Source organism: Sinocyclocheilus anshuiensis, unplaced genomic scaffold, assembly GCF_001515605.1.
Source record: "Sinocyclocheilus anshuiensis isolate Anshui unplaced genomic scaffold, SAMN03320099.WGS_v1.1 scaffold437, whole genome shotgun sequence".
Lineage (NCBI taxonomy): Eukaryota > Metazoa > Chordata > Actinopteri > Cypriniformes > Cyprinidae > Sinocyclocheilus > Sinocyclocheilus anshuiensis.
The window spans coordinates 2,200,132-2,225,377 of NW_015539902.1; the positions used below are offsets into that span (position 1 = coordinate 2,200,132).

General features: G+C 37.1%; 2 protein-coding genes across 4 annotated transcripts in view; both read right to left on the reverse strand.

Annotated features, from left to right (window-relative positions):
* Positions 1–14,047, reverse strand: part of cunh21orf91 (chromosome unknown C21orf91 homolog) — a 23,558-nt gene extending 9,511 nt beyond the window's left edge. Inside the window, exons 1-2 of one of the 3 annotated variants that reach the window (XM_016483059.1) lie at positions 13,897–14,047; positions 11,583–11,716 (exon numbers count right to left, since the gene is read on the reverse strand). In XM_016483059.1, coding sequence (XP_016338545.1) covers positions 11,583–11,709 — 127 coding nt within the window. In that variant the 5' untranslated portion in view covers positions 11,710–11,716; positions 13,897–14,047. Of the gene's footprint in view, positions 1–11,582; positions 11,717–12,133; positions 12,195–13,896 lie in introns of those variants that run through there. The other 2 variants (XM_016483060.1, XM_016483061.1) reach the window with 2 other exon arrangements.
* A 4,051-nt stretch (positions 14,048–18,098) lies between these two features.
* LOC107686166 (receptor-interacting serine/threonine-protein kinase 4-like) overlaps positions 18,099–25,246 on the reverse strand; it is a 14,743-nt gene continuing 7,595 nt past the window's right edge. The window contains exons 3-8 of the mRNA XM_016483064.1: positions 23,667–23,815; positions 23,504–23,553; positions 22,211–22,369; positions 21,827–21,939; positions 21,082–21,325; positions 18,099–20,490 (exon numbers count right to left, since the gene is read on the reverse strand). Of these exons, the coding sequence (XP_016338550.1) occupies positions 19,208–20,490; positions 21,082–21,325; positions 21,827–21,939; positions 22,211–22,369; positions 23,504–23,553; positions 23,667–23,815 (1,998 nt within the window). The 3' untranslated portion in view covers positions 18,099–19,207. The remainder of the gene's footprint in view (positions 20,491–21,081; positions 21,326–21,826; positions 21,940–22,210; positions 22,370–23,503; positions 23,554–23,666; positions 23,816–25,246) is intronic.

The following is a 25,246-nucleotide window of genomic DNA, read 5'->3' on the forward strand; positions in this document are numbered from 1 at the left end:
TATGGTTCAGTTGGAAGATTTCGCCAGTGCTTTCCCGCGAACGCGAGGTCTGACTTTCCCGGAGAAGTGTCACCTCTCTCGGCGTCTGTTCTGTGCAGTGAGCGGCAGAGAAGCAGCGCATTCAGTTGGTCGCACCGCAGCCGACTCGTCAATAAATGAGTACAAAACAGCGTTTCCAAGCACCTGTCGCTTACTGATTGTTTGGAATTATAAATATGAGCGTAGTTCATATCAAATGCACTTTTTGATTATTTTTTTTTTTTTTAGATTGTTACTCAGACGAAGGCAATGCGCTGCATGAGACAAAAAAGTAATATAGCCAAAACAACCGCATAGCCGCTCTTTAGTGTAGATGCATGTTGATTTTATCAGACGATGCCGCGATTATAAATGAGAATCACTCCTGGTTAACATGTATTAAAAGGGGTCGTGTTTAGTCACTATTTAGTGTGGTATTTTTTGACAATATTCACTCATCATGACAGTAAAATAGGGCATTCTAAGTCAATATACTGCAGTATTTCCTCTCTCAATCAGTACAAAATATGGTTAACACCCGGTCATGCATGAAAAAAAAATACCGTCGTGAAACCGGTATAATTTTGAAAAAAAACGTGATATAAATTTTTGGTCACACCGGCCAGCACTAGGTTAGATCAGCGTAGCAGTCAAAAAACGGGACAAGGGAAGTCACGTACGGGACAAATCAATTAGGCCCAAAATACGGGACGTCCCGGCTAATACGGGACGGTTGGCAACCCTAGCTGAAAACACCATTTATGTATGCGTACTTCAGTATGCAGTAGATAAAACGGCGCCACTCAAGAGACATGCAGAAACAAGCAGATTATTTATATAGCTGTCTCTTTGTGCATAAATATTCACAGACACATATCATATCTACTTTTGATTTATCCATCCATCAGATTGCGCGTTTTACTTGACATCCTCGTTATACTGTAAATTCCATGTTCACGACTGCAACGGGATTCCCTCTGCTTCACAGAAATCATACGGCCTTAATTTATAACTTGTTATTAATGCGACACACCTTCATCTGCACGGAGGGATGATGTCCGCGAATATGAGCGATGTATTGGATGTTGGATGTATTGCCTGCTTTTGCAGCTACTTTGCGTCCATGGTTTTTTGCAAATTGTATCCGTCCTCAAGGACAACCCCACGTTCGTTTTTTTTAAATATCCGAAGTATTCCCATACTGCAGATTTTAACTTTTTTTTTTCTCGGCGGGGATGGAGATTAGGTATTATCTCGGTCTCTGTCATTTTCTCCGCTGCATGTGCGTGTAAGCAGCCAAGTGAATGCAGAGTGAAGCAGCTGAGCGGAAATAAGTTGCATATGGCGGGGGAGATTTATTTTCATTCATTAAAAAAAAAAAAAAACGTAGATATGCAAATGTTTACGGTATGATAACAGTGCATGTTCAAACCGTGATAAATCGTCATACCGGTATATAATTACAACCCTAATATAATATAAATTATATGAATATAAATATACAAGTAAATATTTTCAAAATATATATTGTATGTGTGTGTATTTATATATACATAATAGATATACACAGTACACACAGATATATTATGTAAATAAAAACTTTTATTTTGGATGCGATTAATCGTTGGACAGCACTAATTATCAATGATGGAATCAGTTGTGCTGCTTAATATTTTTTGGAACCTGTGATACTTTTTTTCAGGATTCTTTGATGAATAAAGTTAAAAAGAACAGCATTTATTCAAAATATAAGTCTTTACTATCACTTTAACACATACTTGCTGAATAAAAATATTAATTTCTTCAAAAAAAAAAAAAAAAGAAAGAACGAAAGAAAAATTACTGACCCCAAACTTTTGAACGGTAGTGCAGCAGTAATGTCCAATTCATGAACAAATTATTCTGATGAGTCGGATCTATTCAGTGAACCATTTAAACCATTTCAAAGCCAAATTAGCCGATTTAATTCATCACTTCCTCCAGTACAAAGCCACTTTGAATGATCTGTTCACAAATCACACGGATATGGTTCCAGAGTTCACCTCACTGACTTGATCGGGTCCAGGAAGTCAATTTCCAAAAAATAAACAAACAACATTTTCAAAAATGTCTCAGTGTCCATACAATGGAAGTCAATGAGGTTAAGTGTAGTTTTGGAGCCTACTGACTTTTATTGTATAGTGTTTTACTGTATTGCGTTCCAAAGAAAGTCATACAAGTTTGGAACGACATGAGGGTGAGTAAATGAACTTTCCCTTTAAGAACACACCGATATGAAGCAGCATTAAACAGTGGATTAGTCAGTACTGGCGGCTTCATTTTCCTTCACACTGCTTCAAGGTTATTGTGAACTGAGAAGCCCTCACCACATACACAGTTTGTTTCCAGTAACGTCTGCACACAATGTACCACTAAACTCTAGACTTTGGGTATCTGCTTAGGCTTGACTCACTGTGCTTTTCTTAACCAAAGCAGCTCACAGCTGAGAGAAGGCAAAAGCCAAATTCATTCACTGTCTTACGATAAACCAATTTCCTGGACTTCACAGCAAAGTCTGAATAACAGGAAAGCGCACTGTAGAGTGCGATTATAAATAGAGGTACTGAAGGTTAGAACAGCACACACACACAAAAAACTGTCTCTGACAGTGAATGTGCGCACAAGGAGTTTGGGAGCATTTTAACTACACTTTTCTGAACGCAATATCTCCCAGGATTACCATAAGCCAATACGACCCAGAAATCAAATCACCACTGTGGGATACCATGAGCCAAGCAAACGCAAAACCCAGAAAAAAAGTGTGACTGACACATGGAAAGATTTTAAATGCAACCTTCTCACATTTCTCTATAGTCATCAATGGACTGTTTCAAGTCTCCACAAAAAGGATTTTGAGCCAGATCAAGCTATAAATATTCTTATTACTCTGAGACAAGTATCAAAGAGAAGAGTAAAAAAAAAAGTTATTGTTTTTAATAATTGTTTTAATAGTACTATATTAATAACACATTATTATTATTATTGTTGTGTAACAATAAACATAACACCATGAAAATATATTAGAAATATATATAACTATATACACACACACACACACACATTCTGTCTATTCAGATTTCTATTAGAATATTGCATAATAATAATAATAATGCATAGTTGAGTTTAAAAAGAAATTTCATATTAAATTAAATCAAATTAAATTTAAAAAAATTAACAAAATTTGTTAGGTTAGATAATTTGAGGAAAAATATAATTGTAATAATAATAATAATAATAATGCATAGTTGAATCTAAAAATACATTTCATATTAAATTAAATAAAATTAGATTATTTAATAAAATTAACAGAACAATTTGTTAGGTTAGATAATTTGAGGAAAAATATAAATGCTATAAAAATGTAACTCCATGACGACTTTAAATTCATAAACACTTTTGCTGGGGAAAAAAAAGGTGATTTTCGCCTCAGACAGCACCTCAAAAAAAAAAAAAAAAAAAAGGAAAAAAAAAAAGTAGCCAAAACACAAAATCTGTGTCAACTTGCAAATAACTGATTTCCATATCTAGCTGATGTCTGAAAGCAGACAGAGGAAGAACTGTTCTGAATCAAACCCTGTAGTGATGAAATACTCAACAAGTGGCTCTCAGTACGAACGACAAGAACGGAGATTGAGACAAGAGAAAAAAAAAAGAAGCCTTGTAATCCATGTTACTACTACTGTGGCGAAAACAGCACCACAGAGATTAGCCGATTTGCCAAGGGTGAAAGTGGGGGTCGCTGTCATGGAAACAGCAATCTTATCAAGTGCAATCTATGTAATTTGCCTTTTCATTGTTCCATTAAATCATCATTCCACTCGGTGCCATTTCCCACTTTAGATAAACAGAAAATTAAATTACGTCATAAACAGCCTTCAAAATAATCGAGAGCATCTTATTGAGATGTACAACATGTACAATTCAACGTACACTTTGTTTAGTGTTTCCAAGGATAATAATGTGTTCTCAATTTGATGGTAATTTATTGAGAAACATTTCAATTCTTCAAATGAAGTGATTCAGCCACTGATTCAGCCTGTTCTTCCCGTCTCATGCGGGTTAATCCACAACCATGTGGGCTGCTTTTGCTTTTTGCGTCCTTACATGAAGTAAGGACACTGGATCCTTGACACATTTCAGTGTGTGTGAGTTTGTGTTTGCTGGGAATGGGGACATGAGGTAATAGTAGGACCGCTGTGCCCAAAACAACACCTCATGGTTAAAACTGGAGCGCAGTCAACAACAGCTGCACTGATTGACATTGTGGCTTCACGTGCACCCACAGCAAAATAAATATAGCTGTCCATATATCAACCCACTCCTACAGAAGCAATCAACCACTACTGATCAGACTGGAGTAAAACCTATCCCTTGGATTTGGATTAAAATGCTCTTGCAGGCTCAAACAGAATCATAAAAGTAGAGCCTAAAAATTTCTACGATGAAAAAAAACGCAGACGGAATCGCTGAATAGTCATAAATATGGAATTTACAGTTTGGCACATTTTGGATGAATAAATCAAAGAGACTGCTATTTAAATATGAAATTTGCATGGTCTCTGTGTCCCTGTGTGAACAAGTGCCACAGTTTCATCTACTGCAATAGCCATGCATGCGTGACGCTCATGGTGTTTTCAGTTCTGCTGTCTCACTATATGAGGACATAAAGTTCACCTCCAGAGCTGCTCTGAGAGTCACTTCACAAGCATTTCACGATAAAAACTATTTTCATATCACATACCCACAGAAACTCACAGGTCTTCACAACAACCTGTCAAAATAAATGTTCGGTTAAACTTGAAGAAATTCTGACAGAATATACCATAGAATACAGTAGAACTTTTCAAAGCAGTAGTAATAACAATAATAAAAGTGTTAAAACTTGAGGGAATTACACAATTGTTTTCCATGTTTAAAATTTTAACACTAAAAGCACTGTTTGCCAAAACATAAAAGGAACGAATGAATTATCTAAAATGGTGACAATCAAAATAATCTTTTAAAGTGTAATCAAATGAAAACATATCATTTGATTACACTTTAAAAGATTATTTTGATTGTCACCATTTTAGATAATTCATTTAAATCATAAAACACAGAATTCAGAAAAAGTTAAATTTTTACAAATTTTAACATTTCATAGGGACCTATTATTGTAAAAATTAAAATATTTTTTGTTTTATGAATTCAAATAATTAGACATGCTTTTGAATAAAAATGTAATTAAACCATTAAAGGGGTCCTATTATGCTTTTTCACTTTTTGAATTTTAGTCAGTGTGTAGTGTGTATGTTTGGGCATAAAAAAGATCTTCAAACTTACAAATCTCAAAGTCCACTCCAAAGGGAGATATTTCGTTTTTTAAAAATCCCTTTTCAAGAACTACAATGAACGGCTCGTTTGGACTACAGCGTTTGTTTTCTGGGTTTTGTGATATCACAAAGCGGTCCATTAGAATATCATTAAAATAATTCCCGCCTACGGAAATTCGAATGGTTGGGGGGTGGGGAGGGGCAAGGCTGTGGTTAGAACGCTTGGTTGAGTGCATCAGACGAAGAAGAAGTGCTGCTGTAGCCTCAAGTTTTCGCAAGTTATTACACATGCACCCAAAAAAAAAAACACAACAATAACATTACCACTCTAATATGTCTTGCAATACCCGTGCGTGCAAAGATTCTGTGTGATCCTCTTGTTCAATATTCTCTGGGTCTGAATCCGGCTCAAATTGATATTGACACCTGAGAGAGCTAGAGAGACCAGCTTCATCACTGTGTCTGCGACTCTGTTCCCCTTTCGGGCTCTGTCTTTACATTTATTTTGAAAGATGAAGCTCGCGATTATGGTAAGGGGCGTTACATTTCCGAGTGCTTGCGGTGTTCGGCCAATCACAATGCACTGGGTCAGCTGGCCAATCAGAGCAGACTGCGCCTGTCGGAAGGAGGGACTTTGTAGAAAACGAAGCGTTTGAGAGAGGCGGGGCATAGAGGACCTACAATAATGTACAGTATTTGAAAAATAATGTGTTTTTTAAACATTAAAGCATGTCAACATATTCTGTTACACCAAATACACAAAATAATGATCTTTAAAAAAGCATCATATGACCCCTTTAACTAAACTTGCTGCTTTGGCAAGGGGGGGGCAGTACTGAAACACCGTCTAAGCTGTTCACCAATCACAACGCACTGGGACAGCTAACCAATCACATCACATTTTGTTTTTCGGAAGGCGGGCCTTCATCAAACTTGGAACTAATCGAGCCGTTTGTGCCAGGCTGGGGAGAAAGGTACTGTAATAATGTAAATTATGTAAAAAATAATGCGTTTTTCGAACCACCAAGCATGAGAGCATGTTCTAGTACACCCCCAAAACAAATTCAAGACATTGTAAAAGAGCATAATAGAAGGCTATTTTACAATAGACATTGTAAAAGAGCCCTTTAAAACAGGATGCTAAAAAACACTGAATTTTGGAAAAATTAAATGCATTTCATAGGGCTCTACACTTGCAATTTAAAAAAAAATGTATCCATTAAAATGGAATCTAGAAAAATTAAAACAGAAAACAGTGAATTTGGAAATTTATATGGCCCTACGTAAAGGCCTGTCCAAGCATCCAAACCCGAGACAGCTAAAGGCATTACAATGTACAGCATCCGCTTGCATTAAAGAGAAAGAACACAAAGGTTGAGTTCAACAGTGAACTTTACATTGATCAATTATTTAAAGAAAGTAGACCAACCAGCATGCAAACAAGAGCAGTGCAAAACATCTCCCATGTGCATGTCCTGGAATAAACCTGCTGTGAGGCAGTTGATGAAGGCATAATACTGAAACCCTACATTACCTATGGGGATGTGTTTTCCCTAATGCTTCCATTTCAAAGGACAGAAATATTGCTGAAAGCCTCTGATTACTCTGGGGCATGGAGAAGCATTACTGAAATGGAAAGCTCGCTGGGCAAGGGAAGCGCAGTCAGCAAATCTGCTCTCATCTACCATGCAGACTGCATTCACTGATTATCAGAGAGCTTTGCACCATCAGGGTCAAAAGGTCACACTAGTGCACTATATTACATCCATCAGTCAAAATAAACAAATGTGAGCACCGAAAAAAATAGGAACTCGAGCACACAAGTACATAGTGGTTCAGCACATTGAGGTTCAGCACTGTATTCGTGCTGTGATCCAAGTGTCTGGAATACTCAGTTATCCAGCCATCCATTTGGCTGATGTACGCAAGCTCACATTCCACTGCTCTTACATAAGAGGATGAGAGACGGCCTGTGTCTGCTGCGGGGAAACTGTTAGTCCTGCGTCAGTGTGCTCGGCGGAGCAAGGAACCAGCCAGCCATCAAGGTCTTTCAGGGCCAGTGGAAAAGAAGTGTGGGCAGAGTCTAACACAACAGTGCAATAAAAATAAAACCATTCAGAGGAATGGCCTTGACAACACAAAAACGAAAATGATACCTTCCAAAGTCGTACAGCTTGTTGAAGAGAGATGAGTTATTACTTGGCTACACAATCTGACACCAGACCTGGCGAGGAAAACAAATCCCATAGACTCTAATTAAAGGTGGGACCAGAGATATATCGAGGGACAAGAATATCAGAGACTTGGGATCTTGGATTTGTTTGACTTGCCCAGTATGCAACACCCTAGCAGAACACACTAGCCACTAGAAATTATATTCTATAATATTTGTATTGCCAGGTCTGCATCTGCCAGAGCCAAAGCTTCCTTTGTTAAACGTATAAGCCAAAATTAGCCAAAATTTGGAGACTGTAAGAATTTTTGCTGTTTGTTTTTTTGTTTTTTTTGAGTAAATTAATACTTTTATTCAGCAAGGACACATTCAACTCATCAAAAGTGACAGTAGACCATTTAAAATATTAAAAATAAAATTATACTTCAAATAAATGTTCTTTCTGTTCTTTTGAACTTCATATTCATCAAACAATCCTGAAATGATCATAAGAAATGTTTAAGCACCTAATCAGCACATTTGAATGATTTCTGAAGGATCATGTGACACTGAAAACCGGAGTAATGATGCTGAAAACTCAGCTTTGCCATCACTGGAATAAATTACATTTAAACACATTCAAATAGATAACAGTTCATTTAAATTGTAAAAGTAAATTGAAATCAAATAAATGCAGCCTTTGTGAGAATAAGAGAATTCTTTCAAAAATATTTCCCACAGACCGCAAGCTTTTGAAAAGTAGTGAATGCATATCAGACCATAAAAACGTAATAAACAAGGTATTGTCTACCATTCCCACCAGAACTTTCACCAATTGTGTAATAAAACATAATATAGGCCTAACTCTAAAACTAAATCAAACACAAGGAACACTCCATACCATGCAATAAAACCACATAAACTGTCACTATAATTCAAAGCAAGCAACTGACATTCAGAAGTCAAACCCCCATGAAACATTTCCCAAGCTATTCCATCAGCTCTAGAAAGCATGAATCAAAGTGTTGTTAAAATAAGTAACTGGCTGCAGCAGTTATTTCTTACATAAGAAAAAAATTGCAGCAATAGAGGCATCAATTTTCAAAGAACACCAGACCCTTGTATAAGCATCCAAGAAGTAAAACTCAGGGTGTACATTGTGTACTGCAGTCTGCCCCCATTCTTTCCTTTTAAGTGTGCATTTCTTTTAATATTTCTCTCTGCTTCTTTGAGTGCTGGAAGACATATTTAACTCTGCAAGTGACTTCCTGTGTGTTGTCAACACGCATGCACAGACATTACAGCCTCTGTCGTACTTTCTCTCTCTCTCTCTCTGTGCTTGGAGAAACTGCTTTGAGGAAACCGAAAAGCAGAACAGCCCAGCATGGGCGACATATGATAAAAATAGCCACTGCGAGTACCTCTTCCGCAACAACCACAAAACGTTAGGACCAAAAGACCTCAAATATCATCAGTTGGGCTGTCCAAAGAAAACTAGATGTGACAAATGGAACTAGTTTGACTAACGAAAAGAACAAAAAAAATATGTGGGTGACAAACTAACAAGTCTGGTTACTTTCAGTTACACTGTTTTTTGAGGGTACGCAGGTGTGGGCAATAGAACATTCGGGTCTAAACATACACAGTCAGCTTGTTCTTGTTCTCGCCGAGAACATTGGCGTGTATTGTTAGTGGGAAGAGAGTGTAACTCAGTGGCCAACAGCCAATCAGCAGAGGAAGACCTGTGATCGAGTGCTGCGCAACCACAGGCTTGTCAATGCCCCCTCACGGGGCCACAAGTGCTGTTGTGCAACACTCCGGCGTTCAGGCCGAGTGCTGTGGTGAATCACTCGTGACATACAGCTGCCTGGTGGCTGGGCGACTGTGGGCTGCCTGACCAGATCTCTCATGCGCTCTTCTGTTAAATATTCAAGAGCGGCAACCTTCTATCGCAGGCATGAATATTCAGTGTGTCTAATTTGTGAGCAGACCCAGCTCTTCGCCGGAGTCATGGATGCTTTCTTCTCCAGCTCAAATCCAGACGCTTCATAAACTGAGATTATGCGTGTCACAGATAAGCAGATAAAAATGCATTTGCAAAAAAAGACAGTCTGGCTGAATGATCCCTAATTTCTGAAACCATCCAGACCGTGCAGTTGAAAATTCAGCTTTGTTTTTGAAGGTCAGTGTAGAGGAATGCATAAATAAACAGAATCAATAAAGGAAGGGAGGTACAGAAAAAAAAATTATGATAATGTTTGTTTTTCAAGTGGCATGTGACATCCTCAGGAGACAATGCTAGTACACCACACTGTGTTACACAATTCAACAAGGCTTCCAGCAGACAAAACCTGACATTACAAATTAAGAGGTTTTCATGTATAGTTTCCCAGTATGTAATATGGCCACTGGCCCAACACAACCACAGAATGAACGCACAGGCCTTTACTGGCAGGACGAAACACAATCAATGCTAGAAAATAAATCCACAAATACAGATCCACTGATATTAAAATTCTGGCCAATACCTAGGAGATGATAATTATTTTCATGTTACAACTGATAACTAATAAGTGTCATATTTTCTAAATAAACTTAAAATTAATTTGTTTAAATTCAAAAAGAGAATTTAGGAATCATAAAATAATGTACAGTATGAAAAAATTGATAATCAATACTTTGATGCTAATAATTACATTTAATAAAGTTATTCTAAATTATTAAGGGGCCCCTAAAGGGTCATGGTAATGGGAAACAAAAATATGAGAAGAGGAAAAATTGTATTACATATTAAGGTTTTTGCGTTTACCTGTGAAACCTTGAATTTGCTTACAAAACTGGGGATGGAAATAATAATAGGTGGGTGGAAAGAATATATTGCAATGCTTTTGAGAGTGACTGCAAAGTTTTGCAAATGAACGCAACGTTTCAAAGGGGAATGGCAAAGGTTTTGCGAACGAATACAAGAGCATTGAAATATAACTTTTCCTCCCATGTTATTTTTTTTCCATCACCATATCCCTTTAGGCATTCCACCTGGGAAACTTTATCCACAATTAACAATTTCCTGTTTACCATTTCGTTTCATTTCTTGAAACCTGAGAATCATATAACTGAAACTGACGCCGCATAAAAAAGCCACAAAGAAGCAAAAGTAGAAATGCACAGCAATTCATAAAGCATGATTATGGCATATATAACCAATATATGGCATGTATTCTAAATAAATAGAAAAATGTAAATAAACAACATTATAATGCAAAGTATGAAAAAATAGACATTAATTTTAAGATTTGTTAAAGATTACGTTTACAGTGTTTCTCAATTTTCAGTGTTGTTCAATTATCAATGTTTTTTTTTAATTAACTTTGGTAAGCGTAATATATGCGCAAAACTATTAAGTCGCACAATTAAACATCTAATACTGACCTATATGGGGGGAAAAATACAATATACTACCTATATAGTACCTAATATATATCTCTAAACAAAATTACATTTTACGTTCTAATTAATGACAATTGTGTTCCCAAACCTCAGAATCCTCATCTACAATTGAAAACCTCCTGTTTAGCCATTCCTTCCAAACTCTGAAACTTGAAAATCACATAACCAAAACTAACGCCACAGAAAATTCCAGTCAAAGACATGCGATTCCAGAGAAAATTATTTACGCCCAAGATGCCTACTTTCTGCCATGACGATATAAAACCATTTGAAATACTAAGTACTCTTTTGGGGAAGGTTCAGTGCAAAAAAAATGACAGCTGCAGAGAACAAAAGAGCCGCTCCAATGAGGCCCCTCAGGAAACTCTAGTCTAACCTTAATAAGCTGAACGTTAATTAGATGCCAAAGTGGCACTTCAAACGCTCCAGTTAATTTTTGGAGCAGCACATGAAGCGGAGGAACAGAGTGCTTGCTAATACATGAATGAGGGGGATATGGATGAAACAGATATGGGAGAAAGAGGTTTAACTCATTTATGATTAGCATAATCTGACCCAGAACTGGCAAGCTGAGGACATTCAAATGTTTTTACCTGATAAAAAAAAAATCTTACCCTCTATGCTCAGTTCAAAGCACACATGGCAGAAGGAAAGCGTTCCTGTGTCCGTCTCTAGTTTACAGATGCTGCAGATGTTGTCATCGTTCAAGTCTATGTTCACAAAGTGCTCCTCTTCCTCCATGGTGTTTCTGCAAAGCAAACAGAACAAAGAGTTACTCAATAAATTTTAATCTCACTGAAGCTTCTCTTGATATTGATACATATGCAACGGACAATCAATAGCTACCAACCAGATCCCTTAATCACGCTTCAATCATGACATTTTTACTTCTGTATAAATCTGTGATTCAAAATTAAGTTCCCAGGAAAAGATTAACACATAAGCAAGAATGCAGCGAAGGTTTTTGCCCCATATAAACAATGCTATATCAAGATAAGGAGAAAAAACATGCACAGACACAATCAGATTAACAAAACAGATGAGAAAACAACGGTTGTTAGAAGCTGCTGTACTTCTGCAATTTATTATGGCCAGTTTTACAACAGTCTCATTCTTGGGACCCACTTGGATTCTTATGAAGCCAGTGTTTACACAACTAAATTACCTTTGCTCAAGTCTTACATAATGCCCCCTTCCAGAATGTCACAGCCTGTTGAGTGGCCAAATTCAGTTACAATATGGAGATAGTCAAAAGTCTTTCCATCACAGCCAAACCACTATCTTCTACTGCATAAAACTATTTCATACTGTAAACAAATCCAGAAAAAATAAAACTAATATTTAAAAAAATTATATAAAATTTAAAATGTGTGTGTGTGTGTTGTGTTTGTGTGTGTATAGGCTACACAATTTTATAAAAGTATATATAAATATAATTTGTTGCAACTTTTTTTCCACTCACAATTCTGAAAATCTGAATTGTGAAATATAAAATCACAATTGCAAGAAAACAAAGTCAAAATTTTGACATGACCATCTTTAGTATGTGGCGAAGAAAAAACATTTACAGAATTACTGAATGTAAATTCGGAGGAAAAAAATCTGAACTGCAAGATATAAACACAGAATTCTATTTTTTCTCTCAATTCCAAGTTGAGCTGACATCTTCGTCAGAATTGCAAGTTTATCATTTTTAAATTGCAAGTTTTTTTTTTCTCAGAATTGCAATAAACGTCAGAATTGTGAGATAAAGCCACAACTAGCTGTTTTATTTATTGATTTTTTTTATTCAGTAGCAGACGTGGGCTTCAATATTATAGTTATACATTTTAGTAATATTTATTCAATTAAGTGTTTTAGAGCAGAACATAACAATTAAGTTCACTTCAGACACTTCCACAACTTTTAAGATTTAAACACCTCCAATGACTTTTCCCAAGCCTTTAAAATTCCCTGGTATTTTCCCATACTTTGGGACGCCTCTATAAACAAATTTAAACAAAATGCCATCTTTTCAACAGGTCCAAAAAAGCTTAAAAAAAAAAAAGACTAATGATCCCCTTTTAAATACTGTTTCCTTGAGATCAAATTCTTCTTTATAGTTCTTTGTTTATATCACAAACAGATGAAACAGAACAGTTCGAAACTGTCAAGCATGGGCTCATGTTGAACTCCATCTGATTATGAAAGTCTTTAAACTGAATAACAACCTAAGAACAAGCCAGTGTGGTTCTGTCTCAAAACTTAGTGTGCTGCATAGTCAGCTCAAAGTGCTGCACGTGCAAATGATGACCACAAATGTTGTCTAGTTAGTCAGCATACTACGCTATGAGACACAGCCAGTGTGATTATTTACTTAAGGTAATTGGTTCATGTAGTCCTAAAATTACAGAACATTTTGTGAATATTTGTATTCATGTCATTTGTTAATTGCTGCAAGTAAACGTTACACATCACTTTAACTAAAAACCAACATATTAGTTGGACCAAACCAAAGCTTGATGTGTAGATTTAACATTTAAACAATCAACAAAAAGATACCAACATATTTTAGGTGGCTTTCATACCAGTTTAAAGTATAAAAGTTAACTTTATTTGGTAAGACAGAGCATCATAATCAGATTACAGTGGACAGAAGTTAACCTAACAACAACAAAGCTTGAGGATTTTCACTACTTAAACACACACATTTTAATATACCTGTTGACCGAAAGACTTATTAACACAATATTAGATGACAAAATACTTAAAATACCAGTTTTCAAGACATTTCGTGTTGAAATATAACGACACCGCCAGCCGAAAGAACAGTGTAGACCCGTTATCTAGCTGTGTACATATTTCTCAGAATAATAAAAAAAATCCCCTGAAAACGTCACCTTCTCGAAAAAACAGACGACACCTACAGACGTTATCGACGTTTATTACCTTATTCTTTACGTTGTCAGAAGAAATTTCGGCACAATCCAGAGAGAAACACAGGGAAATTGGCTGACCTTACAGGTAAGCCACGCTGGTAGAACGGCGGGTGTTGTTATTGAAGCGGACTGCAAGCAGCTACAAGTACAGCAATGACAAAGAACACGCTAACAGAAGCCACTCATGCCACTCTAGTAATCCCGCCATGTTCAATCACGTGCTATGGATTCGCGCCTCTGATTGGTTCTTTGATTTTGTTTGCGCTTGGCACGCTGTTAGCAATACGTACTATTGTACTCTGTCCACCAAGAGAGTGGATAGGCTAGTCAATACCTTCATTCATTTAGAGAGGGTGGGTGAGGGTAAAATTTATTTCATCATGATTCATTACTTTATGAAGGGAATTATATTTTTTGTATAGATTGACTTTAGATATTTGTTAATTACCTACTCGATTTTACTCAACATAGACTTAGGTACAGCCTTCACTTGACAGTGAGTTACTGAAAAAAGCACACATAATTTAAATTATATAACGATTATACACTGTATACAAAGTATAGAATTCAAAGAGTGCTGTCATTCATTATATAACTATTAGAACAGACTATGCGAGAGATGCAAAGCAGAATCTCAGTGACTACGCTCCACTTTTACAGTTGTTTTAGATCAGCTTTGTTCCGTTTCTTGCCAAGTTTGATGTTTTAGATTCTTTTTTAAGTATTTTCGCTCGTGGACAAAAATATACGAGTTAGTCACTTTTTGTCTGAAACATAACTTTCTCACTATTAATTAATTGTCTTAGAACTGTTGTATAAAGCGATATAAAATTATGATTTTAAATGTATTTTTATTTTATTTCTACACATTCCAAAATTTCCAAGACTGCTATTATTATTAATTTTATTTTACTTTATTTTATGACATTATGTACTCATTAAAGATTTGCATAATGCAGCTCAAATGTTCAAGCAAAGAAAGAAGGCATAACTTTATTGTTGCTGCCGCCGCCACCATGTTGTGAAAATGCTGTGTGTTTTGTTGCGAAAGCGAAACTACTTTGTTTGGCCTTCCAAAAGAGGCCACAACTAGAAATCAGTGGTTAAGTTGTATTTACAACACTGTTCCAGAACAGTTTAACCCAAATATTCAGATGTGTGCAGCACATTTTATGGAGAACTGTTTCCTGATCCTGGTAGAGTAGACTACAATGCCGGCTGTTCTGACTCACAGACTGTAGGTAGGTTTTCATATTTAAAGGATTTGCCACTGATGATTCAAACGTGAGTTTAATAATGTTATTTTTAGCAGCATCATATGACCCCTTTAATGAAGAACACAATCTGGCCTCGAGCATTTGCGCACGCGGGGAATTCCAGAAAGGAATTTTCTTTCTCCGCATCACGTCAAAGCGACTCGCTTCTATTGCTTTCGATTCTCCGTCTCTCTATCCTTCCGTCGAAGTCTGTGAAGTTAAATACCGGTACTTACATAACTGAAATGGCACTAGAAACAGCGCTACACATGCCTTTATGTGAATGTCTAAGCAAGACAGCTATTCTGCTGAGGATCCCATTATTGTCACTCTATTCTGCTTTGATATAAAAAGAAATGGCTTGTGCTTTCATCATGTGCCAGTTTCCATGGGCCCTCATTTGGCACTCTGCGTCTCTGTCATCCTCATAGACAGACTGTCTGTGAGTGAGTGAGTGAGTGAATGAGTGCTCATGCCAAAATCTCCCGCTGCATTCAGAGACTCCTTTTTTACTGGAGTCATTCTGGCAAATCATTTGAGCAATACAGCTATTAGGAGCACATTTAAAAGATAAAAGAGACTCTTTTCTTTGTTGAACATGTAGTCACTTCCTATACTGTCTTTTTGTTTTTGATTGAGGTAGACTCACTTTTCAAATCTCTTGTTTAATTAGGAGCCTGATACAAATGTGACAGATTCATTAAGCAACATGAGCAATTTTTGGTAATGCTATTGATAAGGCTTAGTCTGTATTTCCTTTATTTGTCAGTGTTGTCCATTTATTTGTTTGTTCATTCATTCACTCACTCATTTTTTTGTTACATTTTAAGTTTTGTGCATATGCTCCTTACCGCACGCATTATGATAGACCTATAGAAAAAAATATTTGAATCTTTTTCTTTTCTAAGAATGGCTTAACTTGAAGTGCTGTAAAAAAAATTTTGGAAATTAATGTTCCACTGTTTAAAAAGCATAATTTCTTTAAATAAAAACAATGTAGCCACTTCCTGCAGTCATAAACAGAGCTTGAGCACCAACCTCTGGCCATATAAGATACTGCAACATTTACTCATATTACTCAACATTATTCACATACAGTATATTGTAATCTGACAGCTGCCATAACACGTGACCGCAGCTATAACCACTATGATCGTATATTCACATAGATATTCACTTTTTTCCTATTCAGTATTGGATATTTGGTAACATCCGTGCATGTGACAGTATGTCTTACATGCGATGTCTTGTTTCCTATTTTAAATTTCCTATTTTAAAAATGTCTTCTCCTTGTGTAATTATTATGCATGCTATTTTATGACCCCCATATTAATTTTAAGACTATATAGAATAGAAGTAGGCTACTGTATTATTATTTTTAACGCCACGGCCCACAGCACTATTTAAATACTTCAATAAATCTAAAAGGGGATTATGGAGAAAAGCTTCTGACTAGTTAGACGCCATATGAGGCTGTGAGGGAAAGATTTACAGTCTTTACAATGGCACGCACTGCCAACTTTTCACAACTCAACTTTAAAAGCTGGAGATTACGTTAAACAATAGTACAATCCATTGAACGCACTGTACTTCTGTCCCTCACAGCCTCGTTTTCATTCAGGTCAAAAAAATAAATATGGCGCTTCCCTGACTAAGTTCTACAGCACCTAAAATATACACATCCCATTAACATACATTTTTTGTGAAAATCTAGATGTTAAAAAAGTTTGCTATTTCTTTGCAGGCATTTCGTTAACAAAGGCACATAAAAAGCTTTTGAAGCAGAAAGATCTTGCAATTAAATTAGGCTAGTAATCGATTATTACAACAAATAACATCTTATTTTGACAAACAGAAACTTGTAATGTAATCCCACAGGACAGTATTTCAAAATGCACAAACTACAAAGCTCAAAGAAAAACAGAATGTTCTTATGAAGTTGCACATTTACTTCTATTTTTCCACAAGGTGGGGCAGAGTGGGAGAGGAGAACATCGGGTTGATTCATTTGTCTATTCAAGGTCAAGGAAGAAGAATGCAGTTCAAGTCAGATCTTGCACTCAAGACATCCTCAAGGAAACACCTGTGTTCAAGGCTTCACAGTCTATTACTCGCCCTGACATCACCCATTTCAGAAGCTTGTTTTAACAATTAGCTTTTCTTTAATTGAATTTCATAATTTCTGTTGTATTGAGAACAAAATCCTCGCGTTATACTGACTCTCATAACCACCAGATGATGTTCAAAGAGCAATGAAGTCTTATTTGATACAATTTTAATCTTTTCTAATGCTTAAATCTGATGACATTTCTTGACCTTCAACTGAAAAGACAGTTTTATGCAACAAGTGCGACCTGGGCCACAAACGGTAGCATAGATTAGGGGAACAATAACTATTCAGCTCTTTCCTGTTTGCAGAGCTAGTCAATGAGTAACTTTTCATGAGATCAACCGAGTGCAACTGTGAGTGTGTGCCGCATATGTCTGACAGCAGCTCATAAATCAGTGAATTCATCAGCTTTCCGCAAGCACTGGTTCTGCAATCCGCTGAGTGATGTTTGTACATGTCCGCGTGTGTACGCATGCACGTTCAAACCTGTCGCTGCACTTTGAAACATCATCATCTCACGACCCGTCAGACGAGTCATACCAGATAAGAAGAAAAAAAGTGGAAGAGGCTTAAAAAGTGTCTTTTTAAGACAATGAGGTGGTGGCAGTGCGTGTCACACACATACGAACAGTAAGCCATTGTTTTAGGTCTGTTGTTTTCCCTGTGATGGACGTTGCAGACTTCCTGACATTAAAAACAAGTCTATTTCTTCGGCTGTAAGTACATTTATGGAGCACATTCAGTTAATTCAAATAAAGGTCACAATTTAGGAGTTTTGGGAAAAATAAGATAATTAAGACTGAAGAATATCAATATTCACAGCCAAAAATGCAAACAGACAAGATATTTCATGTATGTGATGCACTTTAATTTTCCATCAAATATAAAAGTGTGCAAAATATAAAACTGTGCAAACACTATGGATAAATGAGAGATATCTTTTTTGTGTACAAAAGGGAAATGACAAGGCAGCTTTATCAACTTATTACAAAAGTCAAGGTAAAACCTGAAAAAGGTGTTGGTGTTGGATTACCGACTGGTTTGCTACAGAAGATTTCGTTTATACAGATGCAGATGCATGGATGCTAACAACAACACAGAATCACATCCAAAAGACCCAGCGTTCAACAGCAGTTTAAAGACCTAGCAATTAAGAGGCTGTCTGTTCCAGACAGTGAAGGGTAATGACGGCTATGCCCCCCTTGGCATAAAACAGGGCTCTGCGCAATGGTTTTACAGAGCGATGAAAAGATAAAGTGGTCTTAGGAATGAGCCAATGGCCTGAACATGAGGGTACATGGGATACAGCCCTCCCCCCATATGTCTACCCACACCTGTGATCCTCCTGAGGGCACATTCCCATGGAACGAGCCAAATGGCTCTATAAATGCACATCTCTTTTTGAGTAAACCATTTTAATTATATAATTGGCCTCAGAGCATTGCCATTTCTGTTTAAATTATAGCTTTGAAGTGCAATATTAAGCTGATATAGGGTAAGCTTATTCTAATAATATGCTACAACAGAAATGTCTAAACAATTATGGGGTTGCTTGCACTGCATCAATCACCACTGCACTCTGGTAACAAGAAGAAGAAAACGATGAAATCAAAGACATACAGTACATCAAAAAAAAAAAGTGAAGTGAAATAAAGTACAATATCCAGGCTCTATCTACAGTACCTATATATATACACACACATAAATGCATTTCCAATCACAAAATAACTCTATTATTAAGGAGGAAAGCCAATGAGAGCCCAAACCCTGGAGGAAATATCTGTCAATATTCTGATAAATGAGTACTTACAATATGTACATTAAATCCCAATGGATAACAAGTCCAGCATCTGTCAGTTTTTACAATGTAGGAATGATAAAAAGAGGGAGAAAGTGTCTATGAGCATATTTGCAAGGGTTCCTGAAGTCCATGAGGTCAAACCCCAGTAGGACCCTCAACAAAGTGCCGATTCACACGGAGAGTCTACAGGGATCAGTGTGCCGTCAGTGTTTTTGTGGGTGGTGAGTTTCAGAACGACCACTTTCCTCTGGAGTTTTGTTGGAGTGAGAGGATTCGGACTCTCCGGCTCCGATTCTGATGTGTAGTCTAGCGAATGTTCTCCGATGGGCTGTGGAGACAGCGGCGCTGCATCGGCTCCACGTTCGAGCAGGACGCAGATGGCGTCTTTGTAGCCACCGCGTACAGCCAGGTGAAGCGGAGTGAACCCATTCCGGTCTTGAGCGTTGGCGACGTCGGGGCAGCTCTGCAGAAGCTCTTTGAGGACCTCGCAGTAGCCGCTCTCGGCAGCCAGGTGACATGGCGTGCGAAGGCCGTGGTTGGCGCTCTCAGGGTCAGCACCCTCCATCAGAAGCATTTTAACCGTCGGTAGGTGACCTTTCTGTGCGGCCAGGTGCAAGGCGGTGCAGCCGTTGGCTGTCCGGCTGTGGATATCGGCACCGTGTTTCACAAGCAACCTTGAAGTGCTGGTGTGGCCGGTTTCTGCAGCCACGTGAAGCGGAGTGTGGAGGCCATCAGAGGTGAGATGGACGTTAGCGCCGAGCTCCACCAGGATCCGTGCCACCCGGTACTGGCCCCTTTGAGATGCCAGATGGAGCGGAGTGCGCCCATCTGACGTCTGGCCATCGACATCGGCACCTGCCTGCTTAACCAGGAGCTTCACAATTCCCAAATGGCCTTTCCAGGCAGCCAGATGTAGCGCCGTCCAGTCATCTTTACCTTTCACATGGACGTCAGCTCCACGACTTAGCAAGACCCTCACCACGTTCTCCTGTCCGTGGTGGCAGGCGATATGCGTCGGCGTGCGACCCTGAGCGTCTATTTCGTTAATGGAAGCGCAGCGGTCAAGGAGTAAACGGGACAGGGCTTCATCGCCGTTCTGGGCTGCGAAGTGTAGAGGTGTGTACTGGTCCTCGTCCTTGGTGTTGACATTTGTTGTCTTGCGGCTCAGGAGAATCTCAGATACTCCTTTCAGTCGCTTTTCGGCAGCCAGGTGGAGGGGCGTGGCTCCATGAATATTGGGCAAATTAGGGTTGCAGTTACTAAGTAGCAGAAACTTGACCGCTTCCTCATTGGCCAGACTCACTGCGAGGTGGAGCAGGTTGCTGCCACCCTCCAAGAGCAAGTCAACATCTTGTGGTTGGAGGATCTTCATCAGCTTTGCAATGTCCTCAGTGCGAATGGCTTCACAAAGCTTCTTCTTCTGTAACTCACTGGAGTCTAAGTAGTACATAAACACAGTGAAGAATAATAAAAATGAGTATAAAGAATTTTATGGCACACTGATTAGACTTTTAGGATTATCAGATTCATCAAGTTTTTGCTCAGCATATCTCTGATGATCAATAATATTTGCAGAATCAAATCCAAAACAAGTAACAAAATGAAAAACAACTGAAAACAAATAACAACACAAACAAAACTCAAACAAAATAAAAACAAATCAAAAACAAAAATAACAAAATAAAAAACAAACCAAACATCCAAAAAGAACAAGAAAATAACAAAATAAAATAAACACAAATAAAATAAAAAGCAAAACAAAAAGCAACACAAAACAATTAACATAACAAACAAAACTCAAACAAAATAAAAAACAAATCAAAGCAAAACAAAAAGATCAAAATAAAACAAACCAAACAACTAAAAAGAAAAAGAAAATAACAAAATAAAATAAACACAAATAAAATAAAAAAGCAAAACAAACAGCAACACACAAAAAATAAAAATAAATTAAATTAAATTAAATTAAATACCTTTATGTATATTATACGAAAAAAATTCAAGATGCTACTGTGGCTTATCTCTTACCATTCACAGCATTTTCTTTTTCAAAGGACAATGTAATCGAGCCTTGGGATGAGAAAGCGGAGTCCACGGAGGAGATTCCTGACAGTCTCTTGCTGGTGTTGTCTTTGCTCTCAAGGGACTCTTCTTTGACATTGCTAAAACTGCGAGACAAGCCCGAGTCAATCTGACACAGCAGCTCAGACAGGCTGTAGTCTTTCTCAGGTAACATGGCTGACTTCGGCCTCACCGGCTTTTGGTTGTTAGTCTGTATGTGAAGAAAAGTAGAACAGATTCTTTGTAAGAGAACATTTCATCAACAATGAAGATTAGCAACAATGCTTTCATATTTTAGAAACAATGGAGGGAGCCACATGAATTATAAATGAATAAATCACTGTAGACTGTAGATGCAAACAGTTAATTCAAATACACAACAATTTGACAAATGAAGAACAGTGTATTCTTCCTAAAATAAACAGTTTTATACACTCACACAGAAAACAACAAAGGGGTTCTGTTAAAGCAATGCAGTTCGGTGGCAGTCTCTGATGAAAGACTGTCATCTTGGTAAAACATTTACACTATGTACTTAGACTAAAACAAATACCAAAGAGTTGCCTAATAACTGAGGGACAGGAAGTCTAAACCTCATTGGAGGTCAATCTAAATGACTCATATGAACATAACTTGCTGGAAACACTGCTTTACGTAGTACACAGCATGACAATGGAAAAAAATCATTTTAAATTTATGCATCTGATATTACCTGTTCACTGGAGGCTGGGGCAGGGCAAGGGGAACAGTCTGTTTCTGAAGAAACGGAAGCTCTGGACTCGTCATGAGGTTTGGTGCACAACTCCTCAGCCTCTGAAGTGATCTCTGTAGGAGAAAGTGAACAATGTTTCAATGAACAATGATAGTGAACTTTTTTTTAAGGAAAGTGGTATACCTCTTTATAGAAATACTTCCTGAAATTACAAAACCTATTCAGTATAAAAATGGATTGAAGTACAGGAATGGCACATTGTGTCATGGCAATTTATTGGTCTGGTTGCCTGGCATATTCGGTCATATCACTGTTGCAATGCAACTCTGGTTCCTGTGACTCAGCAGGTTCATTACTGGTGTGATCGAAGTGAGAGACACTCACCTTGAAAACTGGGTCTGGCTTCGGGAGAATGTGCCCAGCATTTCTGCATAAGGGACAGGAAGCCTGAGCAGGCCTGAGGACGACTGCGAGGAATAATGCTGAGATCTGGACGAACGCCCTTCACCACCTTCACCATTATGTGCAGGATGTTATTGTCTCCTATGAAACAGACAGAGCAAATAAATAACATTATTTTTTTTGCCACACAACAGAAACACTCAAAACATGTCTGTTTAGCTGTGCATTTACTGAATGATCACGGTTACATTCGAACTGATTGCACTGTATTTTATGTATCATCCTCTTTTATTCTTCACTGTTTTATTTTAAATTTTAAAATCATTTCAAAATTGTAATTCTTTGCTTTTATTGTTGTGATTATTTTGATGATCATTTTAATTCGTTTTATGTAGAGCACTTTAAATTACCATTATGTATGAAATGTGCTATATAAATAAACAGAAAAAAGAAAACCGATTTTGTATTACTAAAAAATAAAACTCAAAATTGTTTGTAGTACATTTCCCTTAAATTCTCATTTTTAGCAGATCTGAAACGTTTGACTTCTTTTATTATTTTATATTATTGTAATGTTCGACAATGTTTTTTTTCCCCAGACGATTAAGAGCAATACAACTAATTCTACAGTACTACAATTTAAATTACATTTAAATACTATATTGTTATTTTTATACTAATATACTATACTAATATACATGGAGTGGAGGATTAACGTAAAAAAAAAATTAATTTAAAAATAAAATATTTTTTTTAGCAATTTTTACATACATTTTTGGTTTGGGAGTGTAATATGACATGGAAAAAAAATTATCAACAAGATCCTGATCCTTGTTTTCATTAGACCAGTAAAAATAAATCAACACTTCTCTCAGAGGCCACTAATTTCATATCCTGTGATTTCAACTTTCATTGTAAATCAGGATATTGTTTATTTTCCTTTTGGAAAGAGTTGTTTGGCAGCCAAATGATTCCATTCTCTGGTGCCAAACACAACAATTCTGCCTCTATTGACAAAACTTTTTTTGTTTCAGTCTTTCACACTGAATTCTTGTAACTGCTGGTTACTAAAAAGAAACAGTCATGTTTTCTCTTCCCTTCTAGATTTACCCAGAAATCACAACCAGATAAACACACAGACACACTCCCTCACGTAGAGCCAGTCAGATTGAAATGAATGCCAAAAATCCATGTTTACGGGATCCGATGCCGCCCATAGTAAAGATAAACAACAATAAGGGTTCCAACACACTCTCAATACCAAAAAAAACTTACCTTGATATGGCTTCTTCTGAGTGAGGATTCCCCAGATAACAATCGAAAAACTGTGAAACAACACATATGTGTAAGACAACATTGACTTAACCATTAAAAGGTGGTTTTGACAAACAGAAGCTGATCTCGTATTTCAGCTAATACGAAATCCAAAATGGCTGACCTGTACACGTCGTGTTTAGTGTCAGAGATTCTGTCTTTTTCTATGATTCTCTCTGGAGGAAGGTAGGCGATGGTGCCACAAAACCCATCACGGCTAATATCGTCGTTCCTGGCAAAGCCGTTCCACCTTGCCAGGCCGAAGTCAGAAATCTAAAATGAAGAACACAAAGAATTCGGCTTAGTCTTTAGACTTCACATTTTAAATCCAGTTAGATCAGATTTAATGCATTTATGTAAGTGTTATTTACTGTGCTTTTTCCAGAAAGTCGCCTACATGTGCTCTATTAGGTGGGGAAGCCCTGGTTTTTCTGTAAATGTGTGCATGCATATGTAGGCGTGTGTGTGCCAGCCCTTCATTGACACTGCCTAGCTTTAGCTTGTTCAGACTGGTGCAGGATGCCTGTTTACATCTAGCCTTTTCAATCCAACACGACGATTCCCACCCATCCCTCGTGACACCTGCTTACTCATCTATGGGAAGGCTGGATATAAACGGGATAAATCATGGGAAAGCTTTTCAACCCTCAGGGAATTTTCTGGAAAGGTATGTGGGGACCGTGAAAAGAAAATGATAGGTGTGCCCTTCCCCCCGTCACTTTTGAAATCCTTACGAATTTTCCCGCACAGATGATCTGACACGACCGAGATTAAAACTGTTGTTCGCTCGTCAACGCAGGATTAGGATTAAAATCCTTCACGCTGACAGGATGTTTTCATGAACACGAAACACATAATGTAGATAAGTAAATCAAAATGTAGCTGTTTATTTTGTCAGTGAAATTTTATCCAAACATCATAATCGTTCCTTTAAGATAATTTATAACCATTTAAAACAGTGTTTCCCAACTTGGGGTTTGTAAAAACGCAAAGGGTTCATTGATGAAAATCCACTAATAAATTAAATTAAAAAAATGTCAAATTAAAATAAAACCTTAAAAAAAAACACTAAAAAAGATGAAATATTTTATTTGCTTACCTGCATGTGACCATTAATCAACATCAGTGAAATGTGTTTCACTATGTGTTGTAAAAAAGATAAAAAAAAACTTAAATTCTCTTTATCAAAGGTGTTCATCTCAACTCTTAATAAAAAAATAAAAAAATAAATACAAATTAATTATTTTCAAAAAATGTATACATTTGTGACCCTGAACCACAAAACCAGTCATAAGGGTCAATTTTTCCAAATTGAGATGTATACAAAGCTGAATAAATAGGCTTTCCATTGATGTATGGTTTGTTAGGATAGGACAATATTTGGCTGAGATACAACTATTTTAAAATCTGGAATCTGAGGGTGCCAAAAAATCTAAATATTGAGAAAATTGCCTTTAAAGTTGTCCAAATTAAGTTCTTATCAATGCATATTATTAATCAAAAATTAAGTTTTAATATATTTACAGTAGGAAATTTACAAAATATCTTCATGGAACATGATCTTTACTTAATATCCTAATGGCATGAAAGAAAAATCAATAATTTTGACCCATACAATGTATTTTTGGCTATTGCTACAAATATACCCGTGCTACTTAAGACTGGTTTTGTGGTCCAGGGTCACATTTAATGAATGAATTGTAA